Here is a 25,770-nt window from a genome sequence, read left to right as displayed (position 1 = left end):
AGCTACAGCGTGGATATGTGTGTGAGGCAGCGACACTGGGATATAGAGGAGAGAGCACGAGATGCTGACAGATTCCTGATAGATGTGCAAAATGGCGCAAGCAAGTTCTACCCCTGCGAGCCACCAATTGTTGTAGTTCATGAACATGAAGAGCTAGCTGTATGTCTGTTTTCTTCCGATCGCCTCACGTTGTTTTTAGTATCGTAATATATTTCAAAGTGATTAAATGGCTACCAGAAGGCTCTGCCTTGTTCCATGCATTTTTGGATTGCTCCTCAACGCTTTAGTCGGTAAGTGTTTATTGCTATCCTTTCTAGGCTACTACATTCACAAAACACACTAATATAATACACATGATGCATGGAACTGAATTCCCCAAATGAAGATGAACGTTCAAGGAATAAACGCAAGAGAAGAATATGGTCAAGTTCACGTCCAGCCGAGATGCTCCTATAGTTTCGTCCAACCATGTCTGCAGCGGAAAAGGATATTGGGAACGGAACCGCCTTTTGCCCCTATCAGAAGCTGGTGCTGCAGACCAAAGATAGTGCATAATATCTAGCCCTATATTTCTATACCGTCTCCGCTGCAGACATGGTTGGACGAAACTATAGGAGCATCTCGGCTGGACGTGAACTTGACCATATTCTTCTCTTGCGTTTATTCCTTGAACGTTCATCTTCATTTGGGGAATTCAGTTCCATGCCTCATGTGTATTATATTAGAGTGTTTTGTGAATGTGTGCTAATGGAATTTAGAACCCGATATTTCTGTATCAATGATCTCACCGGTGGTGATGTGTAGCTGGCACGAACTTGTTTGACACTCTTTGAAAATATTCTCACATTAGCCTATATAACAACATGGTTGTTGCTTAAAAAATGAATCTTGAATCCATGCGCCCTATGGTTTTATTGTACTGTTGCCACGTGCAGCAGCCTACGTCCTAGAAAACACATAGGTTAACCCACATAGGGTCTGATGCATAATTGTGTAAAAACCTCAGAGCCGGAAAATGATATAGGCAGATTATGATGATGATGATAGGCTCCTACCATTGTAGCCTACGACTTGAACCAAGAAAAAGTGGTAGGCTAATTATTATCATAATTATGATGATATTGATAATAATAGCCTAATAATAGGCCTAACAATAATAAAAACAACAACAATAGGTTATTATATGATTGGGATTGTATGATGTTTAAGTAGGCTATCCTATTAATCTAATGTGTTAAAAATAAGAATGATAATTGTTTATACCCATTATGGTCCATGTGGTTCTTAGGCGTGTGCATGTGCGTGCGTGTGTGTCCTGTTGTGTTGGTTTGTGCCAAATACACTCTCTGTGCCAAAGAGTGCTTGAAAAACTAGTATCTCCTTCCTTTCTTTCTTGGCTGTGGTCACTATGAATCCTTACCATTGATACACACAAACCAGCCTTTCATGCATTGATGGAATGTTATAACTTTTTAAATTCCATTTTATTGCCATTCCCAATATGTTCTGCCATCTCTCTGCCTCCTTTTCTCCGCCGCTTATGAAAAGTACATTTAAATATTGTGTAGGTAGGTATTTGTGTTATTAATCTAAAATGTAATTAATCTACAACCCAATATTAAACATTTGACATAATAGCAGTGATGTTTGGACAGTTCATACTTGTGCTTGTCTGCATAGAGCATATTAGCCTTCTTTTTTTTATCCGAGCACTGAACACTGCTGCGCTTATCATCTGTCATAGGGGGAGATATCTTTAATTGAGTGAGTCTTTGTGTAGTCAATTTATTGCTGTGAGAATGAATAAAAAAGACAGCAGTTATTGCCCGCTGAGGAGAATATTTGTACAGATGAACTTCTTTTTAAAATGTTCTTGGCTCCTTTGTTCAGTATGATTGACAGTTTTTAGTCCCTCAATGCGAGGCCCCATTTCCCAGCATGTAACCCGGATAGAGGGATGCTTTTATGATGAGCATCATGCCATAGAGACCCACAGGAACACACCACCCATGTAATCACATTTCCAGTAAAGGCTGGAGCAGTAGTATGGGGGGTGAGAAAAGAGGAGTGAAGGAGTAAGGAAGGAGGAGTGAAGGATTAAGGAAGGAGGAGGGAAGGAGTAAGGAAGGAGGAGTGAAGGAATAAGGAAGGAGCAAAGAAGGAGGAGTGAAGGAAGGAGGAGTGAAGGAGTAAGGAAGGAGGAGTGAAGGAGTAAATAAGGAGGAGTGAAGGAGTAAGGAAGGAGGAGTGAAGGAGTAAGGAAGAAGGAGTAAGGAAGGAGGAGTGAAGGAGTAAGGAAGGAGCAAAGAAGGAGGAGTGAAGGAGTAAGGAAGGAGGAGTGAAGGAGAAAATAAGGAGGAGTGAAGGAGTAAGGAAGGAGGAGTGAAGGAGTAAAGAAGGAGGAGTGAAGGAGTAAGGAAGGAGGAGTGAAGGAGTAAAGAAGGAGTAAAGGAAGGAGGAGTGAAGGGGTAAGGAAGGAAGGAAGGAGTAAGGAAGGAGGAGTGAAGGAAGGAAGGAGGAGTGAAGGGTAAGGAAGGAGGAGTGAAGGAGTAAGGAAGGAGGAGTGAAGGAGTAAAGAAGGAGGAGTGAAGGAGCAAAGAAGGAGGAGTGAAGGAGTAAAGGAAGGAGGAGTGAAGGAGTAAAAGGAGGAGGAGTAAATAAGGAGGAGTGAAGGAGTAAGGAAGGAGGAGTGAAGGAGTAAAGAAGGAGGAGTGAAGGAGTAAGGAAGGAGGAGTGAAGGAGTAAAGAAGGAGTAAAGGAAGGAGGAGTGAAGGGGTAAGGAAGGAGGAGTGAAGGAGTAAGGAAGGAGGAGTGAAGGAGTAAGGAAGGAGGAGTGAAGGCGTAAGGAAGGAGGAGTGAAGGAGGAGTGAAGGAGTAAGGAAGGAGGAGTGAAAGAGTAAGGAAGGAGGAGTGAAGGAATAAAAAAGGAGGAGTGAAGGAATAAGGAAGGAGCAAAGAAGGAGGAGTGAAGGAGTAAGGAAGGAGGAGTGAAGGAGTAAATAAGGAGGAGTGAAGGAGTAAGGAAGGAGGAGTGAAGGAGTAAGGAAGGGGGAGTGAAGGAGTAAGGAAGGAGGAGTGAAGGAATAAGGAAGTAGGAGTGAAGGAGTAAGGAAGGAGGAGTGAAGGACTAAATAAGGAGTGAAGGAGTAAGGAAGGAGGAGTGAAGGAGCAAGGAAGGAGGAGTGAAGGAGTAAGGAAGGAGCAAAGAAGGAGGAGTGAAGGAAGGAGGAGTGAAGGAGTAAGGAAGGAGGAGTGAAGGAGAAAATAAGGAGGAGTGAAGGATTAAGGAAGGAGGAGTAAAGGAGTAAAGAAGGAGGAGTGAAGGAGTAAAGGAGAAGGAAGGAGTGAAGGGGTAAGGAAGGAGGAGTGAAGGAATAAGTAAAAGGAGGAGTGAAGGGGAAAGGAAGGAGGAGTGAAGGGGTAAGGAAGGAGGAGTGAAGGAGTAAGGAAGGAGGAGTGAAGGAGTAAGGAAGGAGGAGTGAAGGATAAGGAAGGAGGAGTGAAGGAGTACGGAAGGAGGAGTGAAGGAGTAAGGAAGGAGGAGTGAAGGAGTAAAAAGGAGGAGTGAAGGAGTAAGGAAGGAGGAGTGAAGGAGTAAGGAAGGAGTAAAGAAGGAGGAGTGAAGGAGTAAGGAAGGAGGAGTGAAGGAGTAAGGAAGGAAGGGTGAAGGAGTAAGGAAGGAGGAGTGAAGGAGTAAGGAAGGAGGAGTGAAGGAGTAAGGAAGGAGGAGTGAAGGAGTAAGGAAGGAGGAGTGAAGGAGTACGGAAGGAGGAGTGAAGGAGTAAAGAAGGAGGAGTGAAGGAGTAAAGAAGGAGGAGTGAAGGAGTAAAGAAGGAGGAGTGAAGGAGTAAGGAAGGAGAAAAGAAGGAGGAGTGAAGAAGTAAGGAAGGAGGAGTGAAGGAGTAGAGAAGGAGGAGTGAAGGAGTAAGTAAGGGGGAGTGAAGAAGTAAGGAAGGAGGAGTGAAGGAGTAAGGAAGGAGGAGTGAAGGAGTAAGGAAGAAGGAGTGAAGGAGTAAGGAAGGAGGAGTGAAGGAGTAAACACATTTGTAATTTGGGGCCTTTGAGTTCTTTGTGTGTGGCTAGTGAGTGTTATAGGGGAGTTGTTGTGATGTATTCTAGCCGACACATCTGAGAGAAATCAAATAGCTTCAATTGATTTGTTTCACTAATCCTGCAAAGATTGAATCACTTTTGTGCCGTTTAAAGTTTCAGTCAATATGAGGAAGACCACATTAAACCACTTAGGTAAGAAGGTGTATGGTTAGAAGCTGTAGTGAAGCTTGAATAGAACAGTCTGTATTTTCTTTTCATTCTGCAAGGTATGACCAGAGGGGTGTGCACTGTTAGATGTTTGTTCAAAATAAAGACAAATAGCAACAACAGCAACAAAAAAATCATATTGGCTGTGCAACAGCAATGTCTCCCAATTAGCATAAATCGTTCGTATTGTTTTTTTGGATTTGCATCGTGAAACAAATGATTTTGTTAGTCGCATTCACTACAAGGATGCTATTGTTGTTTACTTGTGTTATTCCTGTGAGACCCTGTAATATAATTATAGCCTGCACACACAACTGTTATTCTTCTGTGTTCGTGTGGTGAAAGATACTGATGAGTAGTCTATACAGAGACCTCAGGTGCACCTATCCCATAGGGAATGACCATGTGTTGACAATGTTATGGACACATATCACCGCCGGACTAGAGGGAACTTGACATAGGAATATTGTTGATTGAAGCAGGTGGGGGTTACTGCATTGGCCAGGGTGAGTCATCATCACAATGCAAACACAGTTGTAATTTGTATAAAATGTCAATTTTCTTCAAGCTTATATTGGGACCGTTATTAGTAGATATTCATTTTCAATATCATCTTCCTGGTGTTGTGATTAAGTCTGTGGGTCAGCGTATTGCTTTGATCTTTGAAAGGTGAAGGGCACCCTGTTGCAGCTGTGTGTGTGTGTGCGTGTGCGTGTGTCTGTGTGTTTATAGTATGAGGAGCAAAAGGAAGGTTCATAATGATTCATAATTGACATGGGTAGATGCCTGTGGATAGGTGTACAATCATATAGTCTTTACTTACAGGGTCTACCCAAGAATTAAAGATAATGTTTTGATCTCCCACGGCAAAGTGCTGTAAAAATAGCAGAGGTGTGGAGGTGTGTGACGTTTACCTCCACGATTTGCTGCGGTCAGCGATAGTTTTTAAAAACTTTAGACAGGAAAATGACCGTTGTGGATGTTACACCCTCCGTTATGGATGTTACAGAGTCTGATTGGCTGCTGTCAGAGATAGATTTTTTAAACTTTAGACAGGGAAATGACTGTTGTGGATGTTACACCCTCCGTTATGGATGTTACAGAGTCTGATTGGCTGCTGTCAGAGATAGATTTTTTAAACTTTAGGCAGGAAAATGACTGTTGTGGATGTTACACCCTCCGTTATGGATGTTACAGAGTCTGATTGGCTGCTGTCAGAGATAGATTTTTTAAACTTTAGACAGGAAAATGACTGTTGTGGATGTTACACCCTCCGTTATGGATGTTACAGAGTCTGATTGGCTGCTGTCAGAGATAGATTTTTTAAACTTTAGACAGGAAAATGACTGTTGTGGATGTTACACCCTCCGTTATGGATGTTACAGAGTCTGATTGGCTGCTGTCAGAGTTAGTTTTTTAAACTTTAGACAGGAAAATGACTGTTGTGGATGTTACACCCTCCGTTATGGATGTTACAGAGTCTGATTGGCTGCTGTCAGAGAGAGCCATTTTGAATGAAAGACTTGGCTCAACACAAAAAACATAATTATATTGTAATTTCTGTTATTACTTTAGAGAGGAAAAAACACCATTATGGATGTTACAGAGAATGAAACTAAAATGAGTCTAATTTCTTGATCCAAATCTAGCATGACACATTTTTTGTCAACAGAAGCCATTCTACCTCAGAACTACATAATTACAGTAGCCTTGATAGTATACTCCATAGGCTAATGCCAGGCAGGCACTACACCGAATACAATATTTTTTAAATCTATATATACGTATATCAAAATGTCCATTACGAGTTATATGAAGACACAAATATGAGATTATTTTCATTACACATTTTCTGAAATATTGTATTAAAATATGTAAATGAAGCTATATACAGGTAACTGCCAAAATAAAGGAAACACCAACATAAAGTGTCTTAATAGGCTGTTTGGGCACCACAAGCCAGAACAGATTCAATTCACCTTGGTATAGATTTTACTAGTGTTTGGAACTCTATTGGAGGGATGTGACACTATTCTTCATGGCCCTAAGCATGGTGGGATGTTAATATCTTAATTAACTCAGGAACCACACCTGTGTGGAAACACCAGCTTTCTTTCTTCTAATATACTTTGTATCCCTCATTTACTCAAGTGTTTCCATTATTTTGGCAGTTACCTGTACATGTGCCTATTCTGCCAACCAGTGGTGTAAAATACTTAAGTAAAAATACTTTAAAGTACTACTGAAGTATTTTTGGGGGGTATCTGTACTTTACTTTACTATTTAGATTTTTGACAACTTGTACTTTTAATTCACTACATTCCTAAAGAAAATCATGTACTTTTTACTCCCTACATTTTCCCTGAACCCCCCTCCCCACACACACACACACAAATAATGGTGCCATCTGGTTAGCTTAATATAAGGAATTTGAAATGATTTATACTTTTACTTTTGATACTTAAGTATATTTTATCTATTATATTTACTTTAGATACTTAAGTATATTTTTAAAACCAAATACTTTTAGACTTTTACTCAAGTAGTATTTTACTGGGTGACTTTCCTTCATTAACATGACAACTTCATTACAAACACTGAAGGACATCTGTAAGTGGCAAAACAAGCTCTGTGTGCCCTTTCCAAAAATAATTAAATACATGGATGATTGACCATAAACATTTATTTGAGCGATTCCATGCAAGGATGTATCTCAGATTGTTCTGGCAATTCTCAAATAAAACCTTCATTGGGAGGCCGGATGTTTGACATGTTTCTTACATTTGTATCACAAACCACTTTTGAGAAAATCATGATGAAAGTGTCCATTTTAGACCTTTCTAGACCTGTACCTGCCTCCTGTAAGACCCTGTGATCTGTGAACTGTACATGATGCAGACAACATCTTGTGGTCACTTCTTATAGTTTGCTCTAAAATATAGAGAATGACTAGATTCTGAAAAACCCTTTTAAACCCGTATTTTAGACATATTGGTTGGAACAATATATTTTTCAAACATGTCACATTTCCAGAGTGGGCTCTGGTACTTTTGAAGATAATTCATATTAGAATATTAGAATTTCACATTATAGGTCATTAACCAATCACAGCCCTCCTTTAGGATTGTACATTCAGCAAATCTTCCAGCAGAGAGTTCCCTTTGAATCCATATCCCCATTCACTGTGTTGGTGGTGCTCATAACTTAACAATAAGCATAGAGCCCAAATCTGATGTATTGTTCCAAACAATGTCTTAAAATGAACAACAGCAAAAAGGGCACTTTTGAGATATTAATAATTTTAATGTTGAATAAATTCATGTTTTTATTTCAGAATCTAGACATACTCCATATTTTAGAGGACGCTGTAGGAGTACAAAATTACACCAAGATGTTGCCTGTATCATGTACGAGTTGGCAATGGATGGTAGTCTACAGGGTTGAGTAGACTTGGCATTGAAACTAGATGGGTAGATCCAGATACAATGCTATTTAAACGTTTAACACATTTACACTCACAAGTCTTTGTTTTTTTGTGCATCTGTAATTGAGACCTGCCTCTTGATTGCATTGTAATGCTCTGATCCAGATCTGTGACTGTATGGGTCTGATTAGACAACAACAGCAGTGGCTGCTGAAATTGAAGTGCCTCATGTGACACGGGACAAATTACCCAGGAGTGCTTTTTACTGAGGAGGAAATTATGGGAGCATTAAGTATGCATTGTTCTGCAGTGTTCAGGATGCTCACTGTCTGTGATTGATTAAACCAAGCTTTTTATGTGTTTTTGCTCCGCAACAGAATGTGCTGTGATGCAGCTTTGACCGCTTGATCACTAACCATGTTGATAAGAGCTTGGTTATTATTTAGCCAAATGCAGCAGTTTGTTTGTGAGGCTGTGGATGCCTCCCTCCCTCCAGTTCTTCGTACAGTAGCACGGTGGGTTTTATTTAATGCCAGTAGTAAGCCCGAGCGCGAGCCACACTTAGCCAGCAGTTGTCTCTCTCAGCCTGGCAGGCTTCTGGTCTCCCACAGTGGTAATCCCAAACCCCAGGGTCCCCTTTCCCTTGTTAAAGGGAGCATTAAGAGGAGGGGTCTGCCTGACTGTGTGTGCCTCTTTCTCTCTCTCTTTGACAGTGTGGCTCTGCTCTGACCTCTGGCATCTACAGCTGTGCTGGCCACTCTTCTCCTATTCCACACAGCATAGCACAGCACCCAGCAGCACAGCACACAACACACACATGGCCAGCCAGCCAGCCATCCCTCCCCTCCTCATTCATAACCCTGACCCCTCTATATCTTAGCTCGCTGCTCAGTGCTTCTGTTGTGCTCATGTGCTGGCAATGCTGTCCACCTCTCTCTGTTTCTCTCTCTCCCCCCTCTCTCTCTTCTTACCCGTCTGTTATTACACCTCTCATCTTCTCCTTTTTGTCATACAAGTTGATTACAAAGACCGTGTTGGAAGCAGTCATGAATGTTCCATGTGGACATTAATGTTTAATGTCTTGGAGGCAGTCATCAGTGCTTTGTGAGAGTCCACAGACCTCCGAGTCTATCGAATGACATTGATGAGCCAATCAGTCAAAGCTATCATTTGAAAACCTGCAGGATTTTGCTCTCTCTCCATGCTTTATTCATTTAAAAACCAACTCATTCATTGAATTCATCAGCTTCCTGTTCAGCTTAAAAGGACACACTGCAATGCATTCATGAATGGCTCATCTCTGTGAAATACATTAATAAAGCCATGTTCTGCTGCTCTTGAAATCCCTGACATGATAATAACACAGATTCAGTTTGTTGATGTTACTACGGGCGACGAAATACTACTTGCATTGAGACTTTATCTGGGTTTCTGATGCTGGATAACATCTATTAATGCCCTGTGAAAGTTTTGAAAGCTTGGCATGAACATCCCTTCTATATCCAGAGGTCAGAAACAGAGCCCCTCTGTCTCCTAAGAATATGTATAATGTAACCCTTTTGTATCCTCTAACGCTTTATTCGTGTCCAGAAGCTTTTTAGTGTCTAATGGGTGTTTTAGCTTCCAACATTGTTTTGCCCATAACAGGAAGCGTGACTGATTGCCTCTGTACCTGCGTCCTCTTCGTTTGCTGTTCATGTACTGGTAGCTGTGCTGACTGCGCTGGCTTCCTGTGTGTGTGGAACGCTCAGGCTTTGCTGGGGCAGCGGAGCAGAGCGCTCTGTGCAGGCAGCACGGCCAGCAAGGGGTTAAATATTTCACCACCCCTTTGTTTTTCAGAGGCGGTAGCACTGATGTCTCTTTGGTCTCGTAGGAGCTTTACTTACCTCGCAGAGAGAGGGAGGGAGGGAAACGGTTTAGAAAGGAGAGCATGTCAATGCATTCCTTGTCTGCACTTAAAGGGGAGTATTCCTGGGATGGGATTTGAGGGATGACGTCGGAGGTCCTCTCTGCTGACCCCTGTGCCGCCCCTCCCGCCCAGATTCCTGGGGCCGAGGCAGGGACTGTTAGTGCTTAGTCCTTCAGCAGCTGAAACCTGATACTGAGAGCACAGAGGTGCAGAAGACTCTGCTAAGCTTGACTTTCATGGCATTTTTAATGGGCCTCAGGATCTCGTCACAGTATTTTTGTGCATTCAAATTGCCATCGATAGGGCACACTGTTCACAACGTTGTTATCAGCAAACCGCACACTCACACAACGCCATACACGTGGTCTGCGGTTGTGAAGCCGGTTGGCATACTGCCAAATTCTCTAAAACAACGTTGGAGGTGGCTTATGGTAGAGAAATTAACTTTCATTTCTCCTCCAACAGCACTGGTGGACATTTCTGCAGTCAGCATGCCAACTGCACACTCCCTCAAAACTGTGGTTATTGTGTTGTGTGACAAAACTGCACATTTTAGAGTGGCCTTTTATTGTCCCCAGCACAAGATGCCCCTGTGTAATGATCATGCTGTTTAATCAGCTTCTTGATATGCCACACCTGTCAGGTGGATGGATTATCTTAACAACGGAGAAATGCTAACTAACAGGGATGTAAACAAATTTGTGCACAACATTTGAGAGAAATAAGCATTTTGTACATCTGGAAAATGTATTTTATTTCAGCTCAGGAACCATGTCATGGGACCAACACTTTTCACGTTGCATTTATATTTTTGTTCAGTGTAGATGGACACTAGATGGAGAGTCCTCAATCAGCTCTCTCTCTCTCTCATATGTCACCAGGTCAGGGGAAGAGGAAAGAATCTTCCAGTTATGTTACTGTAAGACAAAGATGAAAGGAGTGCAGCAGATAAAATGACGAAAACACAACATTCCCCAGTGACCTTGGCCATAATCTTTAGCCTCTTTTTCTATCTGCCGTCAAAAGGCATTGCTCGTGTCTCTGAAAAGCAGACATTTCGAAACCCTCTCTCTGTTGCATTCCACTATTGATCTGAGCAAACCTGTATTCAAGCCATTCAAAATGCAGTCGTTTGAGTTGCTGACCTAAACGAATGTTTATTACTGCCTACAAACACCTTCTGAATTCCATTTTATCCATGGCAGAAGAAGCAGATTTCAAAGTGACAATCACATCATCACTGACACCTTGCTCTTGGTGTTGATGATTGGCCCTGCAGGTGATAACAGAGTAAGGAAACATCAATGTGGCCCAGCAGTAGGGCTGGGAATTACCAGGGACCTCACAATACGATGTTGTCACAATACTTATGTGCCGATACAATATGTATTACGATTCTCACGATTCTCATGATATCTATTGTGATTAGATACTGTGATTTTATTGCGATTCGATGTTCCAAACATATTGCTCCTCATATGTCTGCTGCAGAGGGACAAGAGAGAGCCATGAGAAAACATGTTTGGATCAGTCATGGAAATAAAAGTGCTGAAAACAAATTGCTTCCCTATTTAAAAAGATGATGGAGATCAAGAACAAGCTAAAAAATACTGGAGTTTTGGTGCAGGTGAAGCCATTTAGCGGAATAATAATATTGCGATATTGTCAAACGATACGATATATCAACAAAAATAATATCCTGATATGCAGTGGTGTAAAGTACTTAAGTAAAAATACTTGAAAGTACTACTTAAGTGGTTTCTTGGGGGGTATCTGTACTTTACTATTTATTTTTTTGAAAACTTTTACACAACATTCCTAAAGAAAATAATGTACTTTTTATTCCATACATTTTCTCTGACACCCAAAAGTACTTGTTACATTTTGAATGCTTAGCAGGACAGGAAAATTCACACACTTTTCAAGAGAACATCCCTGGTCATCCCTACTACCTCTGATCTGGCAGACTCACTAAACACAAATGCTTTGTTTGTCAATTATGTCTGAGTGTTGGAGTGTTCCCCTGGCTATTCGTAAATACATTTAAAAAAGAAAATTGTGCCGTTATACGAGTTATCATTTTACTTTTACTTTTGATACTTAAGTATAAACCAAAGTACTTTTTGCCTTTTTACTTGAGTAGTATTTCACTTCTACTTAAGTCATTTTCTTTTAAAGTATCTTTACTTTTACACAAGTATGACAGTTGAGTAGTTTTTCTGTATCAATGTTTTTCCTCCATCACTAGCCAGCGGTGTGTTCTGTTTGTTGCGAGAGCAGAACGAGACAGTATTGAGTGCATCATGTCTCAAAGGCATTAGGTAGGCAGATTGTCAACAGCACATCAAGGTGGTTTATTATGGGACTGGAAGCTGGCAGACAGTGGCATGCACAGTAATCACAGTGTACAGTTATTGTGCTTTTTTATTCTATAGCACACATCAATATCTGCAACCACAACTCCATGGTTGCTCTGTGTTTAGAAAGGATGGACCAGTCTGTTCTTTCTACATTCACCTGGCTGTCTATTCTCTTGTGCTTGTAGGTGTGGATCGTTCATTGTCACTGTGCTGAAAAACATGTTCTTGCTAGTGAGTGTGAATGAATGAATTCTCTTGAGACCAAAGTCTAACCTAGCTTGCTAAGGCTGTTTGCTCATGAGCGCTGTGTGTATTTTCTGTGTAGCTGTGTAGGTGTAACGTATGTATTTCTCTGCTCTTTGTGTAGGTGTGACATCGGGAGCAGAGCTCTCCTTCACGCTGGAGCCCAGTGACATCATCGCGGTGCAGGAGCAGCCGCTCATGCTGCACTGTCAGGTGGACGGCATCCCACCAATCACCACGCAGTGGAGACGGAACGGAGTCCACCTGGTGGTTGACCAATACTACACCATGTTCCACAACGGCACTCTGCTGATTGGACGCTTCCAGAGGACCAAGTCTGACGGCTCAACTGATGAAGGGGATTATGAGTGCGTGGGCCAGAACTCCTTTGGTCTGGTGGTGAGCCGCAGGGCCAGGGTTCAGGCCGCCAGTAAGTTTTTATTTCACCTTTATTTGACTAGGTAGGCTAGTTGAGAACAAGTTCTCATTTACAACTGCGACCTGGCCAAGATAAAGCATAGCAGTGTGAATAGACAACAACACAGAGTTACACATGGAGTAAACAATAAACAAGTCAATAACACAGTAGAAAAAAAATAAAGAGTCTATGTACATCTGCAGCGATCGGTTAGCTGCTCAGATAGCAGATGTTTAAAGTTGGTGAGGGAGATAAAAGTCTCTAACTTCAGCGATTTTTGCAATTCGTTCCAGTCACAGGCAACAGAACTATAAAGAGGCGGCCAAATGAGATGTTGGCTTTAGGGATGATCAGTGAGATACACCTGCTGGAGCGCGTGCTACGGGTGGGTGTTGCCATCGTGACCAGTGAACTGAGATAAGGCGGAGCTTTACCTAGTATGGACTTGTAGATGACCTGGAGCCAGTGGGTCTGGCGACGAATATGTAGCGAGGGCCAGCCGACTAGAGCATACAGGTCGCAGTGGTGGGTGGTATAAGGTGCTTTAGTAACAATACGAATGTGATAAACTGCATCCAGTTTGCTGAGTAGAGTATTGGAAGCTATTTTGTAGATGACATCGCCGAAGTCGAGGATCGGTAGGATAGTCAGTTTTACTAGGTGTTCCTTTAATAACCTTGCTACGGGGTTATTACTGCCATGGTAGTACCATGTTATTACTATGTTATTGAAAAGCATAATTAGCCATTTCCAACATATTACCAACATTGGTAATAAGAGAGGTATTTGTTGATTGCTAGCAAGTTTGACTCAATGAATACAATGAATATGAATACAATAACTAAATAATATGTAGGTTTAAGTTTAAATCTGCAGAACTTTTTGCCATCACTATTGTTGGAAGGTGGTGAAATCTGACATTGGGTTCGTCAACCCATGTCTACAGAATGTCTCTCATGTAGCCGACCGCTGCTGGATACGTGGCTATACAGTCAGAGTAACCAACAGGCTACTGTATTTACCAAGATTTAATATTGGAGCCACATTATGTTTGGATGAGCCCAATATGAGCGACTTAGGGAGCCAGGGAGATGGATTTGATGGTTTGCCTTATTTACACAGATACATTAGCATTTTGGATTTTGCCCTCCCTTCGTGTTGTCCCTAGTAATATTTCATAATCTGTACTCTTCTCTGTAATTTACTATTAGCAAGCCTTTATACTTGACGTTCACACTGCGTTCTTGTGCCTGCTGTAATCTCAAAGTGTTGCTGATCGCCTTGTTGCTGGTTGCTGGCACCAAGAAGAATTTTCTAGGCTCCGCTCTAGCAACAAAGCTCTTTTTTGGATTCACTTGAGTTCCACGTCAAGTGCTAAGCATTGCAACCATGGCCATAAGCAAAGAGGAAATGGAACCATGGCCATAAGCAAAGAGGAAAACGCTCATCCAGAGGTGGCGCTCCTAGAGGCAGGGCACTTTAATGCACGGAAACTCAAATCAGCATGTGCAACCAGAGAAAAAAAAACTCTAGACCACCTTACCCCACATACAGAGATGCATACAAAGCTCTCCCTCACCCTCCATTTGGCAAATCTGATCATAATTCTATCCTGATTCCTGCTTACAAGCAAAAACTAAAGCAGGAAGCACCAGTGACTCGGTCAATAAGAAAGTGGAGTTATTCCAGTAGAGCCTGCTGAGGGGAGGACCGGCTCATAATAATGGCTGGTATGGAGTCAATGGAGTGGTCTCAACTAGAGGTCGACCGATTATGATTTTTCAACGCCAATACCGATTATGGGAGGACCAAAAAAGCCGATATCGATTAATCGGCCGATTTTTCCCAGTGTGTTTATTTATTTGTAATAATGACAATTACAACAATACAGAATGAACACTTTTATTTTAACTTTAATATAATACATCAATAAAATCAATTTAGCCTCAAATAAATAATGAAACATGTTCAATTTGGTTTAAATAATGCAAAAAAAATTGTTGGAGAAGAAAGTAAAAGTGCAATATGTGCCATGTAAAAAAGCTAATGTTTAAGTTCCTTGCTCAGAACATGAGAACATATGAAAGCTGGTGGTTCCTTTTAACATGATTCTTCAATATTCCCAGGTAAGAAGTTTTAGGTTGTAGTTATTATAGGAATATTTCTCTCTATACTGTTTGTATTTCATATACCTTTGACTATTGGATATTCTTATAGGCACTTTAGTATTGCCAGTGTAACAGTATAGCTTACGTCCCTCTCCTCGCCCCTATCTGGGCTCGAACCAGGAACACATCAACAACAGCCACCCTCGAAGCATCGTTACCCATCGCTCCACAAAAGCCGCAACTACTTCAAGGTCTCAGAGCGAGTTACGTTACCGATTGAAACACTATTAGCGCACACCCCGCTAACCAGCTAGCCACTTCACATCGGTTACACCAGCCTAATCTCGGAGTTGATAGGCTTGAAATCATAAACAGCTCAATGCTTGAAGCACAGGGAAGAGCTGCTGGCAAACGCACGAAAGTGCTGTTTGAATGAATGCTTACGAGCCTGCTGCTGCCTACCACCGCTCAGTCAGACTGCTCTATCGAATATCAAATCCTAGACTTAATTATAACATAATAACACACAGAAATACGAGCCTTGGGTCATTAATATGGTAAAATCCAGAAACTATCATTTCGAAAACAAAACATTTATTCTTTCAGTGAAATACGGAACCGTTACGTATTTTATCTAACGGGTGGCATCCATAAGTCTAAATATTCCTGTTACATTGCACAACCTTCAATGTTATGTCATAATTACGTAAAATTCTGGCAAATTAGTTCGCAACGAGCCAGGCGGCCCAAACTGTTGCATATACCCTGACTCTGCGTGCAATGAACGCAAGAGAAGTGACACAATTTCCCTAGTTTAATATTGCCTGCTAACCTGGATTTCTTTTAACTAAATATGCAGGTTTAAAAAAGTATACCTCTGTGTATTGATTTTAAGAAAGGGGTTGATATTTATGGTTAGGTACATTCATGCAACGATTGTGCTTTTTTCGCAAATGCGCTTTTGTTAAGTCATCCCCTGTTTGGCGAAGTTGGTCTTCACACAGTTTGCAATGAGCCAGACGGCCCAAACTGCTGCATATAGCCTGACTCTGTTGCACAGAACGCAAGAGAAGTGACACAATTTCCCTAGTTAAAAGAAATTCATGTTAGCAGGCAATATTAACTAAATTCACAGATTTAAAAATATATACTTGTGTATTGATTTTAAGAAAGGCGTTAATGTTTATGGTTAGGTACACATTGGTGCAACGACAGTGCTTTTTTCGCGAATGCTCTTGTTAAATAACCGTTTGCCGAAGTAGGCTATGATTCAATGATAAATAAACTGGCACCGCATCGATTATATGCAACGCAGGACAAGCTAGACAAACTAGTAATATCATCAATCATGTGTAGTTAACTTGTGATTATGTTAAGATTGATTGTTTTTTATAAGATACGTTTAATGCTAGCTAGCACCTTACCATGGCTCCTTGCTGCACTCGCATAACAGGTAGTCAGCCTGCCCGGTCTCCTCGTGGAGTTTAATGTAATCGGCCATGATCGGTGTCCAAAAATGCCGATTACCGATTGTTATGAAAACTTGAAATCGGCCCTAATTAGTCGGCTATTCCGATTAATCGGTCGACCTCTAGTCTCAACCACATGGAAACCATGTTTTTGATGTGTTTGATACCATTCCGCTGACTCTAGTCCTCCCCTCAGCAGCCTCCACTGGAGTTAGTCTCAAAGTGAATGTGTTATGTTATGTGGCGCTTGTTATTTTCAGAAGGTCTTGTCTCCTTGCTTCATGAGGCTTCGGGTCGTTGTAACTGAACAGTGAAGTGACCATAGAGCAGAGGGTTGGTGGTGTCTTAAGTACGGCAGCCACAGTAATTGATGTGGTCTCCAAGCTTGTGCAGCAGCCTTTGTCCTTTAACGGCTAATAGAGGGCCCTTTGTGTTGAACTCTGTACCTTCATATGTTTGTTAATGATGATGTGGTGTGCTCCAGCGCTCCATTGCTGTGCAGTGCTGGAGAACAATAGACAAACCCATGTGTTTCTGTGGAAGAAAAAAAACGGCATATGTCACTGCCTTACATTGGAGAACAATGGGTCAGTTGAATGTGTAGTATTCTTTTAAAAACCCTTTGTGCTTGCACACACACACACACACACACACAACACACACACACACACACACACACACACACACACACACACACACACACACACACACACACACACACACACACACACACACACACTTGCCTACAATATAGTAACTCAAATGCACAGGCATCCTCTCCGTGCAGAGGTCGTGGGGAGCAATCAAAGCAGCACCTTTGTGATACTGTACAGTTAAGCGTTTCTGAAAGCTCTTCTGTGCTGCGTCGAGTTACACACTGACAGACAAAGGCTGGCAGAGGGCTTAGATTCCTGCCCTGTGTGTAACACAGGCCAGGAAGGAGACAGCTCACTGCTGTGCTGTTGTGTCCATGCTGCCTCGCCGCTCAATGGGACCGAGGTGGCTAAGTGGTCACGGGGAGGGCCTTGCATCTCGCAGGCCACGGGAAAAAGTCATCATTGCTCAGTGGCGCCGCCAGACACAAGAAACCTCTTAAAACCTCCTTAGGGAGGCTTTCTCTCAAAAGTCAGCCCATAGTTACCGTTTCAGCATCTCCCCGCTTTTACATGAGAGAAAATCCTGGATTTGACTATTCCATGACTTCTTATTTATGATTTAGTGGTCTGAGGGTGGAGTGGATGTACAACCGGGAGGGGGGTGAAATGAAAATCGGTCCCCCTTAATAGGGTGACTGACAGCTCAGCACCCGAGGAGTATTATTTTTTATTTGACCTTTATTTAACCGGGCAAGTCAGTTAAGAACTAATTCTTATTTACAATGACAGCCTACCCCTGGTCAAACCTGGGCCAATTAGAATATTCACTGCTGAGGGGGATGGCTAATATTAGGTCTTGTCAGCTGTAGAGCTCAGCTGTAGAGCTGGTATTACAAACAATTTCATATACAGTGATACAATGAATGTGTCACACAATGAATCTACTCATGTATCCACACCTGGCCAGCACAGATCTCTCTGATCTCTCTGAATGTGCTCCACAATCTGATTACAGGATGTACTAGGATGTAATGTTATGTGCAGACAACTTTTTGTTCTTCAGGGTCACTTAAATGGTTGACCCCTGCCCTGTGACTCATATTGATCAGTTTAAGGATTACTGATGGTCTGGAGGTCACATTCTGACATTATGGCCTTTGACCCCTAAGGAGGGGGTGTTGAGAAAGGGCCCCATTCTAATGAAGCATGTGATATTTATCTTCTGGGAATGGGGAAGCGCAGAGTCCTGACATGCCTACCATATGATAGTAACTGTGTGTGTGTGCGTGCCGATGCTGGACTCAGGGAATTGATGTCTTTGTTGAGTGACAAAGAGAAGCTAAGGGCAGGGCCTTCTCCTTAATGAATCTTTACTTGGTTACCTGAGCCTGCAGGACACCAGGCTTCAGGACAGGAGGAAGCAATCATAATGAAAAAGAACAGCTGGGCAATTCCACAGTAACGGAATTGACAATTCCACGGTAACAGTATTCCACAGTAACGCTTTGACAAAGTTTAACAAACCATACAACTCTATGCACAAGGACTACTTTTAACAATTTCCACTGAAAAATGTACACAAAAACTAATTTAGTGGGAGAACTGTGCAGATGCCAGCTTTGGTAACATAATTATGGTAAAATCTCCCTCGGGTTTTTATGTGACCACGTTTTCTTAAAACTCTGTTAAATATCTGCTCTGAATGAAGATTAAAAGATGTCTGCAGAAAGAATGAAATGTCAGCTATGACAGGACACATTGAGTTAAAAATATATATTTTGGTGATTGAACCACAGTTTGTAAAGTGGAAACTACGTTTGAACGTCCATGGACGTTCAGTGTTGGTTGGTGCTCAGTGGTTGAGGAGGCTGGTTACAGGAAATGGAAAGAGAGGTGCTCAGTGGGTGAGGATGCTGGTTACAGGAAATGGAAAGAGAGGTGCTCAGTGGGTGAGAATGCTGGTTACAGGAAATGGAAAGAGAGGTGCTCAGTGGGTGAGGATGCTGGTTACAGGAAATGGAAAGAGAGGTGCTCAGTGGGTGAGGATGCTGGTTACAGGAAATGGAAAGAGAGGTGCTCAGTGGTTGAGGAGGCTGGTTACAGGAAATGGAAAGAGAGGGGCTCAGTGGGTGAGGATGCTGGTTACAGGAAATCGAAAGAGAGGTGCTCAGTGGGTGAGGATGCTGGTTACAGGAAATCGAAAGAGAGGTGCTCAGTGGTTGAAGATGCTGGTTACAGGAAATCGAAAGAGAGGTGCTCAGTGGGTGAGGATGCTGGTTACAGGAAATCGAAAGAGAGGTGCTCAGTGGTTGAAGATGCTGGTTACAGGAAATGGAAAGAGAGGTGCTCAGTGGGTGAGAATGCTGGTTACAGGAAATGGAAAGAGAGGTGCTCAGTGGGTGAGGATGCTGGTTACAGGAAATGGAAAGAGAGGGGCTCAGTGGGTGAGGATGCTGGTTACAAGAAATGGAAAGAGAGGTGCTCAGTGGGTGAGGATGCTGGTTACAGGAAATGGAAAGAGAGGGGCTCAGTGGGTGAGGATGCTGGTTACAGGAAATGGAAAGAGAGGTGCTCAGTGGGTGAGGATGCTGGTTACAGGAAATGGAAAGAGAGGGGCTCAGTGGGTGAGGACGCTGGTTACAGGAAATGGAAAGAGAGGGGCTCAGTGGGTGAGGATGCTGGTTACAGGAAATGGAAAGAGAGGGGCTCAGTGGGTGAGGATGCTGGTTACAGGAAATGGAAAGAGAGGGGCTCAGTGGGTGAGGATGCTGGTTACAGGAAATGGAAAGAGAGGGGCTCACGGGTAGGTGTCAGCAAGTGCTTGCAGAGGTGACATTAACTGGAGGGAAGAGAGAAAGGGAGTTTGTCCAGACTCATACTGTTATAACACCCTTGGTTTGACCACCAGACAACAGAAACACAAAGAAAACAGTTATGAGCTGAACACAACAGTATGCCAGTGGAAGGGAGGACAGTAGCATGTGACCCAACTGTGGTTTGTGACTATTAGGATTTCCCATTGTAGCCAATTCAGTTGCAGTAATTCCATTACTGATTTGATCATGGAATAACGAGTTTTAATCACTCAATAATTCATTAACAAAATTGATATCAGTAAAAACACTGTAACTAATTGATAGGTCTACCTTTACTTGTTACTTCTGTAAGATTTCATTATCCTCTCTCATTAGGTAGAGACATTTGAAAATATCTTAAAGCGTGAAGATATGTGGGTTTTTGGTAAAGGAATTACAAGGCACAAGGCAATATTTCTTAAACTTACAGAAGGAAAATAATTTCTCCAAAACTAAATATAAGTGTTGATATTAGTTAGCAGGGGTCTTTACATCAACATTATTGGGTTTTGATGTATTTCTGAAACCTTTTAAGACCTTTTCTGGTAGATGTTTTCTAAGACCCCTTTTCAATCTGTTTACCCACAAATCAAATACATGACTTATGCCAAACTTTTTAAGATGGAAAATTGTTGGAAAATGTATCTATGCCTTTATTTCCCACAAATATAGACTCTTAGCTGTCATTTGAGACCCAATTTGATATGCTCCTAAAAGCTTCACATGTTGGTGCTAATGGGTCCTTTTCAATGGAAATGCCCAGCTAGAGAACGGACAAATTGGCTCCACAGGAATTCACAGCCCCAACGTCCCATGATGCCCATCGTGGCGTGGTCATGTCTATTGTTGTTTGGGGAAATGGTGGTTAAAGCATGATCCTCTCATGTCTTTCGCCTCATGTCAGTAAAGGTCTCTGTGTGCTCCTGGGTGCACTGTCACAGACATGAAATGCTTCTGGGCTTACAAACCAGAATCAATGTCCCTTTGATAGCAGCACGTACAGATGCCCTGCTAGATATGGAGTTTGATCTATGAATCATTACACATCATGAGGGGCTTGAACAATCCACACTGGGTATTGTTATCACATGAAGCAAAATCCATACTTCCTTCTTCAAAAGCAGTGGGTCTAGTTATTTTTTTAATTTTTTTATATCATCCAGTAGGAGCCTTTGTTTGTTTGTATTTTATTCTTTAGTAAAAGACTGTGATGGACTGGAGTGATTCCCTGCTAGATGGAGCCAATGATGTATATAAATCCCTGGATTACTGATGCTATGTGTTGGCCATTGAGGGGCTTTGAAGCCACCGGTCGGCCATATTGGTACTCCCCAGTAGAGCGGTCCTCAACAGGAATGAATTAAATTCTACAGTATTTCAATTCATGTTTCAAGGACAAAATTACATGTATTTAAGTATTTATGTTGTTCTAGTAAGGACAGTAACATTAGTAATCTCTCAAAATTATACTTACTTAAGGAAAATGTTTGTGTTTAGCTCACATAATATAATTTAAAAGTATGCATTAAGATGTCCGTAATAGAATAAACTTGGCAAAAACAAATGTAGACATTAATGAATGAATTTCAATAGCTTCCAAAATATTATTTACAACGGTGGGGCAGTGCCAAGATGGATGCGCGGTATCTTCAGTCATCTAATGTATATATAAATCATTGGATGAAGCGCAGTAGGCATCAACCCTGGCTCACTCACTGGAGGAGACATAAGAAGAGATGTGGCAAAAGTGAAACAGCTCTGCTCTTCTTTCCTCCCAGGGAGGAGGGAGAGGTGAAGGAGGGGAGTTGTCTCTCACACCTTCCTCCCTTTCAGAGTTTGAACTACACATTGATAATCTCAGTGTACACCATCATGGCCTCTCTGTCTCTCCACATATACCCAGCCAGTAGAGAGCAGGGAAGAAGTGTTGATGGGAAGTGAAAAAATGCTATGATGATGTTATGTTATCAGCCTCTGAATGTTTCCATTTATGTTAGATGCCTCTACAGCTCTCAACTGTTCCTGTATTGCGCTTTTGGGGGGTTGTCTAAATACTTGGTGCAGAGGATTGTGATACAGGAAGTGTGAAAGTGAAGTAGCTATAAGGAAGGGAGGAACACAGAGGCAGACAGGAGTGCTGGGTTATGTTCTGTCAGTGCAGCAGGCCTCTCCTAGGGAAGACACTAATAGGCAACCTCCAGCAGGGGCAGTTTAGCATATGAGAGAGGCTTGAACCATTTCAGATCTCCTTTATTCTTTTAGGGCCCACCAGTAGAGAAATACATTTGAGACGGGAAGGAAGCGGAGACCTTTTTTCTCTCCTTTAAAGAGAGGTTCGTTACTCAAGACTTCTAAAGATCAAAGGTTATTTTTTTGTCTCGTGTATTTGTCTGTGTTGGGGCTCATGCTCAATTTGTACTTTAGGCTAATTTGTGCTGCATTACAGCCTCGCTCCCTGCACCACGGCTCCGTGGCAGTCCCAGTGACAGGCAGGCAGTGCTGCCATGCAAATGGTGGCGCGATTAGTGAAGCCTCTTTATAGTTCCCCTCAGATAAAGTGTCCCGCCCGGCCCTCAACCCCATCCACCATAAATTGTTCTTCTTATTTACTTGTCTGCCATGTGTGAGCTCTCTGCTGGGAGCTGGTGCAGCATGGGCTCCCCGTCGGCCCGCTCAATTGGCCAGCCGTCCAGGAAACACTTATTTTTGTCAAAGTTATCTCTTTGATGGCTTTGCCTCTCTCCCTCTCCTTCTCCATCTCTCCCTCCTGTTTCTCTTGGAGTTCCTCATTAGCTTAGGCTCAGGAAGCTTTTCATCATTTCAATTAATTACAGCGCTCAGTATAGTAGACCGTTCGGACCAGCGGTTTACTGATTGGCCCGCCTTTTATACCCCGCACGCCTGTCACCAGGCAACTGATCATAAAAGCCCTCGCTTACAAAATAGGATCAATCGAAATGACAGGCTTTTGTCCCCTTTTTTATGCATTAATTGGAAAGAGTTTAAGCTTTGTTAAGTTATAATTTATTTGAATTCTGGGGCCCATTCAGGCTCTGGGTCTGTAATTGACCTGGGTAACCCTGGGGGATCAAGAGAAGCATGGTGTGGTGTTGGGTGGAGAAAAGGAGAGGCCAAACATGAAGAGTGAAGGTGAAAATAGACAATAGGTACAACTCCATTCTGACTACCATTTGTGTGTGTTTTCTATACATACAGTATCCCAGACAGCTACACTGTAGAACCTCCCCTGCTTCAGTATTTTAGCACTACTTTTTAACTCTGTGATTGCCATGGTTCATTTCCCTCCCAGCCTTACGCTGGGATGTTGAATGAGAGTTTATAAAATAGAAGATTGCAGGGCTGTCAGGGATAAAAGAGGAGCAGAATGGAAGAGAGAGAGAGGCTACCTGTATCAGCGCTGCAGGGCTGTCAGGGATAAAAGAGGAGCAGAATGGAAGAGAGAGAGAGGCTACCTGTATCAGCGCTGCAGGGCTGTCAGGGATAAAAGAGGAGCAGAATAGAAGAGAGAGAGAGGCTACCTGTAACAGCGCTGCAGGGCTGTCAGGGATAAAAGAGGAGCAGAATGGAAGAGAGAGAGAGGCTACCTGTAACAGCGCTGCAGGGCTGTCAGGGATAAAAGAGGAGCAGAATGGAAGAGAGAGAGAGGCTACCTGTAACAGCGCTGCAGGGCTGTCAGGGATAAAAGAGGAGCAGAATGGAAGAGAGAGAGAGGCTACCTGTAACAGCAGAATGAAGAAGAGAGAGAGGCTGCAGGGCTGTCAGGGATAAAAGAGGAGCAGAATGGAAGAGAGAGAGAGGCTACCTGTCATCTGTCATCTGGGCGAACGTAACTATCAGTTCCTCTTAAATCATATCAAAGGTTTTGTATTGAAGTCAATGTACCCAAGCGAGTGCTATTGAGGCTACTGTAAATCTTCATGGCAAAACAGTGTGTTTTAATCAGTTATTTGGTTACTTGAATACATTCAGTATAGTTTTATCTAAAAAAAAAGATTATGTTTCACTATTAAAATGTTGCTGAAATTCACTGAGTAGGATGGTCCTCCCCTTCCTCATCTGAGGAGCCTCCACTGGCATTGAGAAGATATAATTGTAGTAGTCAATATCCAAGATATCGGTAAATTCCTCAAGATCAAAAAGGATGCCACCACTTTGCCTTGGAGCAATCAAATCAAATCACATTTTATTTTTCACGTGAGCTGAATACAACAGGTGTAGACTTTACAGTGAAATGCATACTTACAAGCCCTTAATCAACAATGCAGTTTTAAGAAAATACCTAAAAATTAAGTAACAAATAATTAAAGAGCAGCAGTAAACTAACAAAATCGAGGCTATATACAGGGAGTAACGTTACAGAGTCAGTGTGAAGGGGGCACCGATAGTCGAGGTAATAGAGATAATACAGTGCCTTGCGAAAGTATTCGGCCCCCTTGAACTTTGCGACCTTTTGCCACATTTCAGGCTTCAAACATAAAGATATAAAACTGTATTTTTTTGTGAAGAATCAACAACAAGTGGGACACAATCATGAAGTGGAACGACATTTATTGGATATTTCAAACTTTTTTAACAAATCAAAAACTGAAAAATTGGGCGTGCAAAATTATTCTTATTATTATTATTATTATTATGTGTGTATGTGGGGGGAAATGTGGATGGAGGATACAGTATATATCCTCATGTTTTTGTCTGTGTTGTGGCTCATGCTCAATTGTTACTTTGGGGTAATTTTTCTGCAGCTTTTACAAGCCCAGTGACAGGCAGGCAGTGTTGTCCTGCAAAGGGTGGTGTGATTACTGAAGCTTCACCCACTGGGCACAGACGTCAGTTCAACATCTAGTTTTGATTTACATTTGTCAAACGTGAATTCAATGTGAAATCAACCAAACAATTTACCGTGCCATCAGCAGGGACCTGGGACTTTGTTAGGATCAGAAGAAATTTGCAAGGAGCAAAGCCCAGGTTAAAAAATAATGTAACGAAAACCAGCCTCAGTCTTCTGTAAACCTAACCCTGGGATAGAGTTTTACCTTTCAGAGAGACAATTACACAAACGTTTATACCAAACGCACCAGAATGGCTTTCCAACAGGTGTTGAGTGTTGAGTAGTCTAGTCTCAGTCCTGACTTAATTTTGCTTGAAAATCTGAGACAAGGTTTGAATATTGCTGTCCATCAATTATTCCCAGCTAAAATGTACTGAGTATGAGCAATTTTTACAACAAACAATGGACCTATGTTGCCCTAAGAGTTGTGCAAAGGTAGAATATTACCCATAATGATTCACAGCAGTAATGACTGCCAAAGGTGCTTCTACCAACTATTAACTCTGGGTTGTGAAGACAAATGAAATCAAGACATCTCCGTTTTTGTATTTTTTATAGATTTTTACAGCTTTCTTTAACCTTCATTGTGTAGATCTGTGGGGGGATAAACTAATTGAATCTCTTTCTAGATGTGAAGGATATTGCCATGAAAGTCCGTCACAGAGGTAAACAATAACACTATGGAGAGTGGTGAGTGTGTTGGCAGCATTGTAACAGCTTTCAAAGTTTTTTTCCCCAGGTATTGTGCGATGGTGTGTGTGTGTGTTCCCAGGCGTTGGTTGATTATTATTGTGTGTATATGTGTGGGAGTAGTTGGAGGAGATGCTATTCCGTAACCCTCCCATTCATCCTAGCCTCCTGACTGGGTGGACGCTGAAGCGCCAGCCTTCCATCTCCCTCGGGTTTCCTTTGTCTCTGGGTGAAACCCCGCCCCTCACCCCCCTTCCTCCCTCCACCAGCCCGGCCCTTTGAAACTGCCCTGCTGCTGCACTTCTCACTGACACTCAGCTCAATGACTGGGCTGCACAGGTCAGGAGACTGTCTCAATAGAACCGCAATACACTGGGCCTCCTGCTGGGAAATTGGCTTGAGAGAGAGAGAGAGACAGAGAGAGAGAGCGGATTGAGACTCTGCATGCAGAATTCTGCAAAACTATCCTCCGTGTACGACGTAGAACACCAAATAATGCATGCAGAGCAGAATTAGGCGGATACCCACTAATTATCCAAATCCAGAAAAGAGCCATTAAATTCTACAACCACCTAAAAGGAAGTGATTC

At 42.3% G+C, this 25,770-nt stretch overlaps 1 protein-coding gene across 1 annotated transcript in view; it reads left to right on the top strand.

The window, feature by feature from the left end:
- The window catches only part of LOC112264187 (immunoglobulin superfamily DCC subclass member 3-like), a 113,283-nt gene continuing 87,513 nt past the window's right edge, over positions 1–25,770 (top strand). Inside the window, exons 1-2 of the mRNA XM_024440751.2 lie at positions 1–290; positions 12,321–12,626. Coding sequence (XP_024296519.2) covers positions 227–290; positions 12,321–12,626 — 370 coding nt within the window. The 5' untranslated portion in view covers positions 1–226. The remainder of the gene's footprint in view (positions 291–12,320; positions 12,627–25,770) is intronic.

The sequence above is a fragment of the Oncorhynchus tshawytscha genome, linkage group LG12 (assembly GCF_018296145.1).
Source record: "Oncorhynchus tshawytscha isolate Ot180627B linkage group LG12, Otsh_v2.0, whole genome shotgun sequence".
Taxonomy (NCBI): domain Eukaryota; kingdom Metazoa; phylum Chordata; class Actinopteri; order Salmoniformes; family Salmonidae; genus Oncorhynchus; species Oncorhynchus tshawytscha.
Note: the sequence above shows the minus strand (reverse complement) of the source record. Positions and strands in the feature narration are given on the sequence as shown.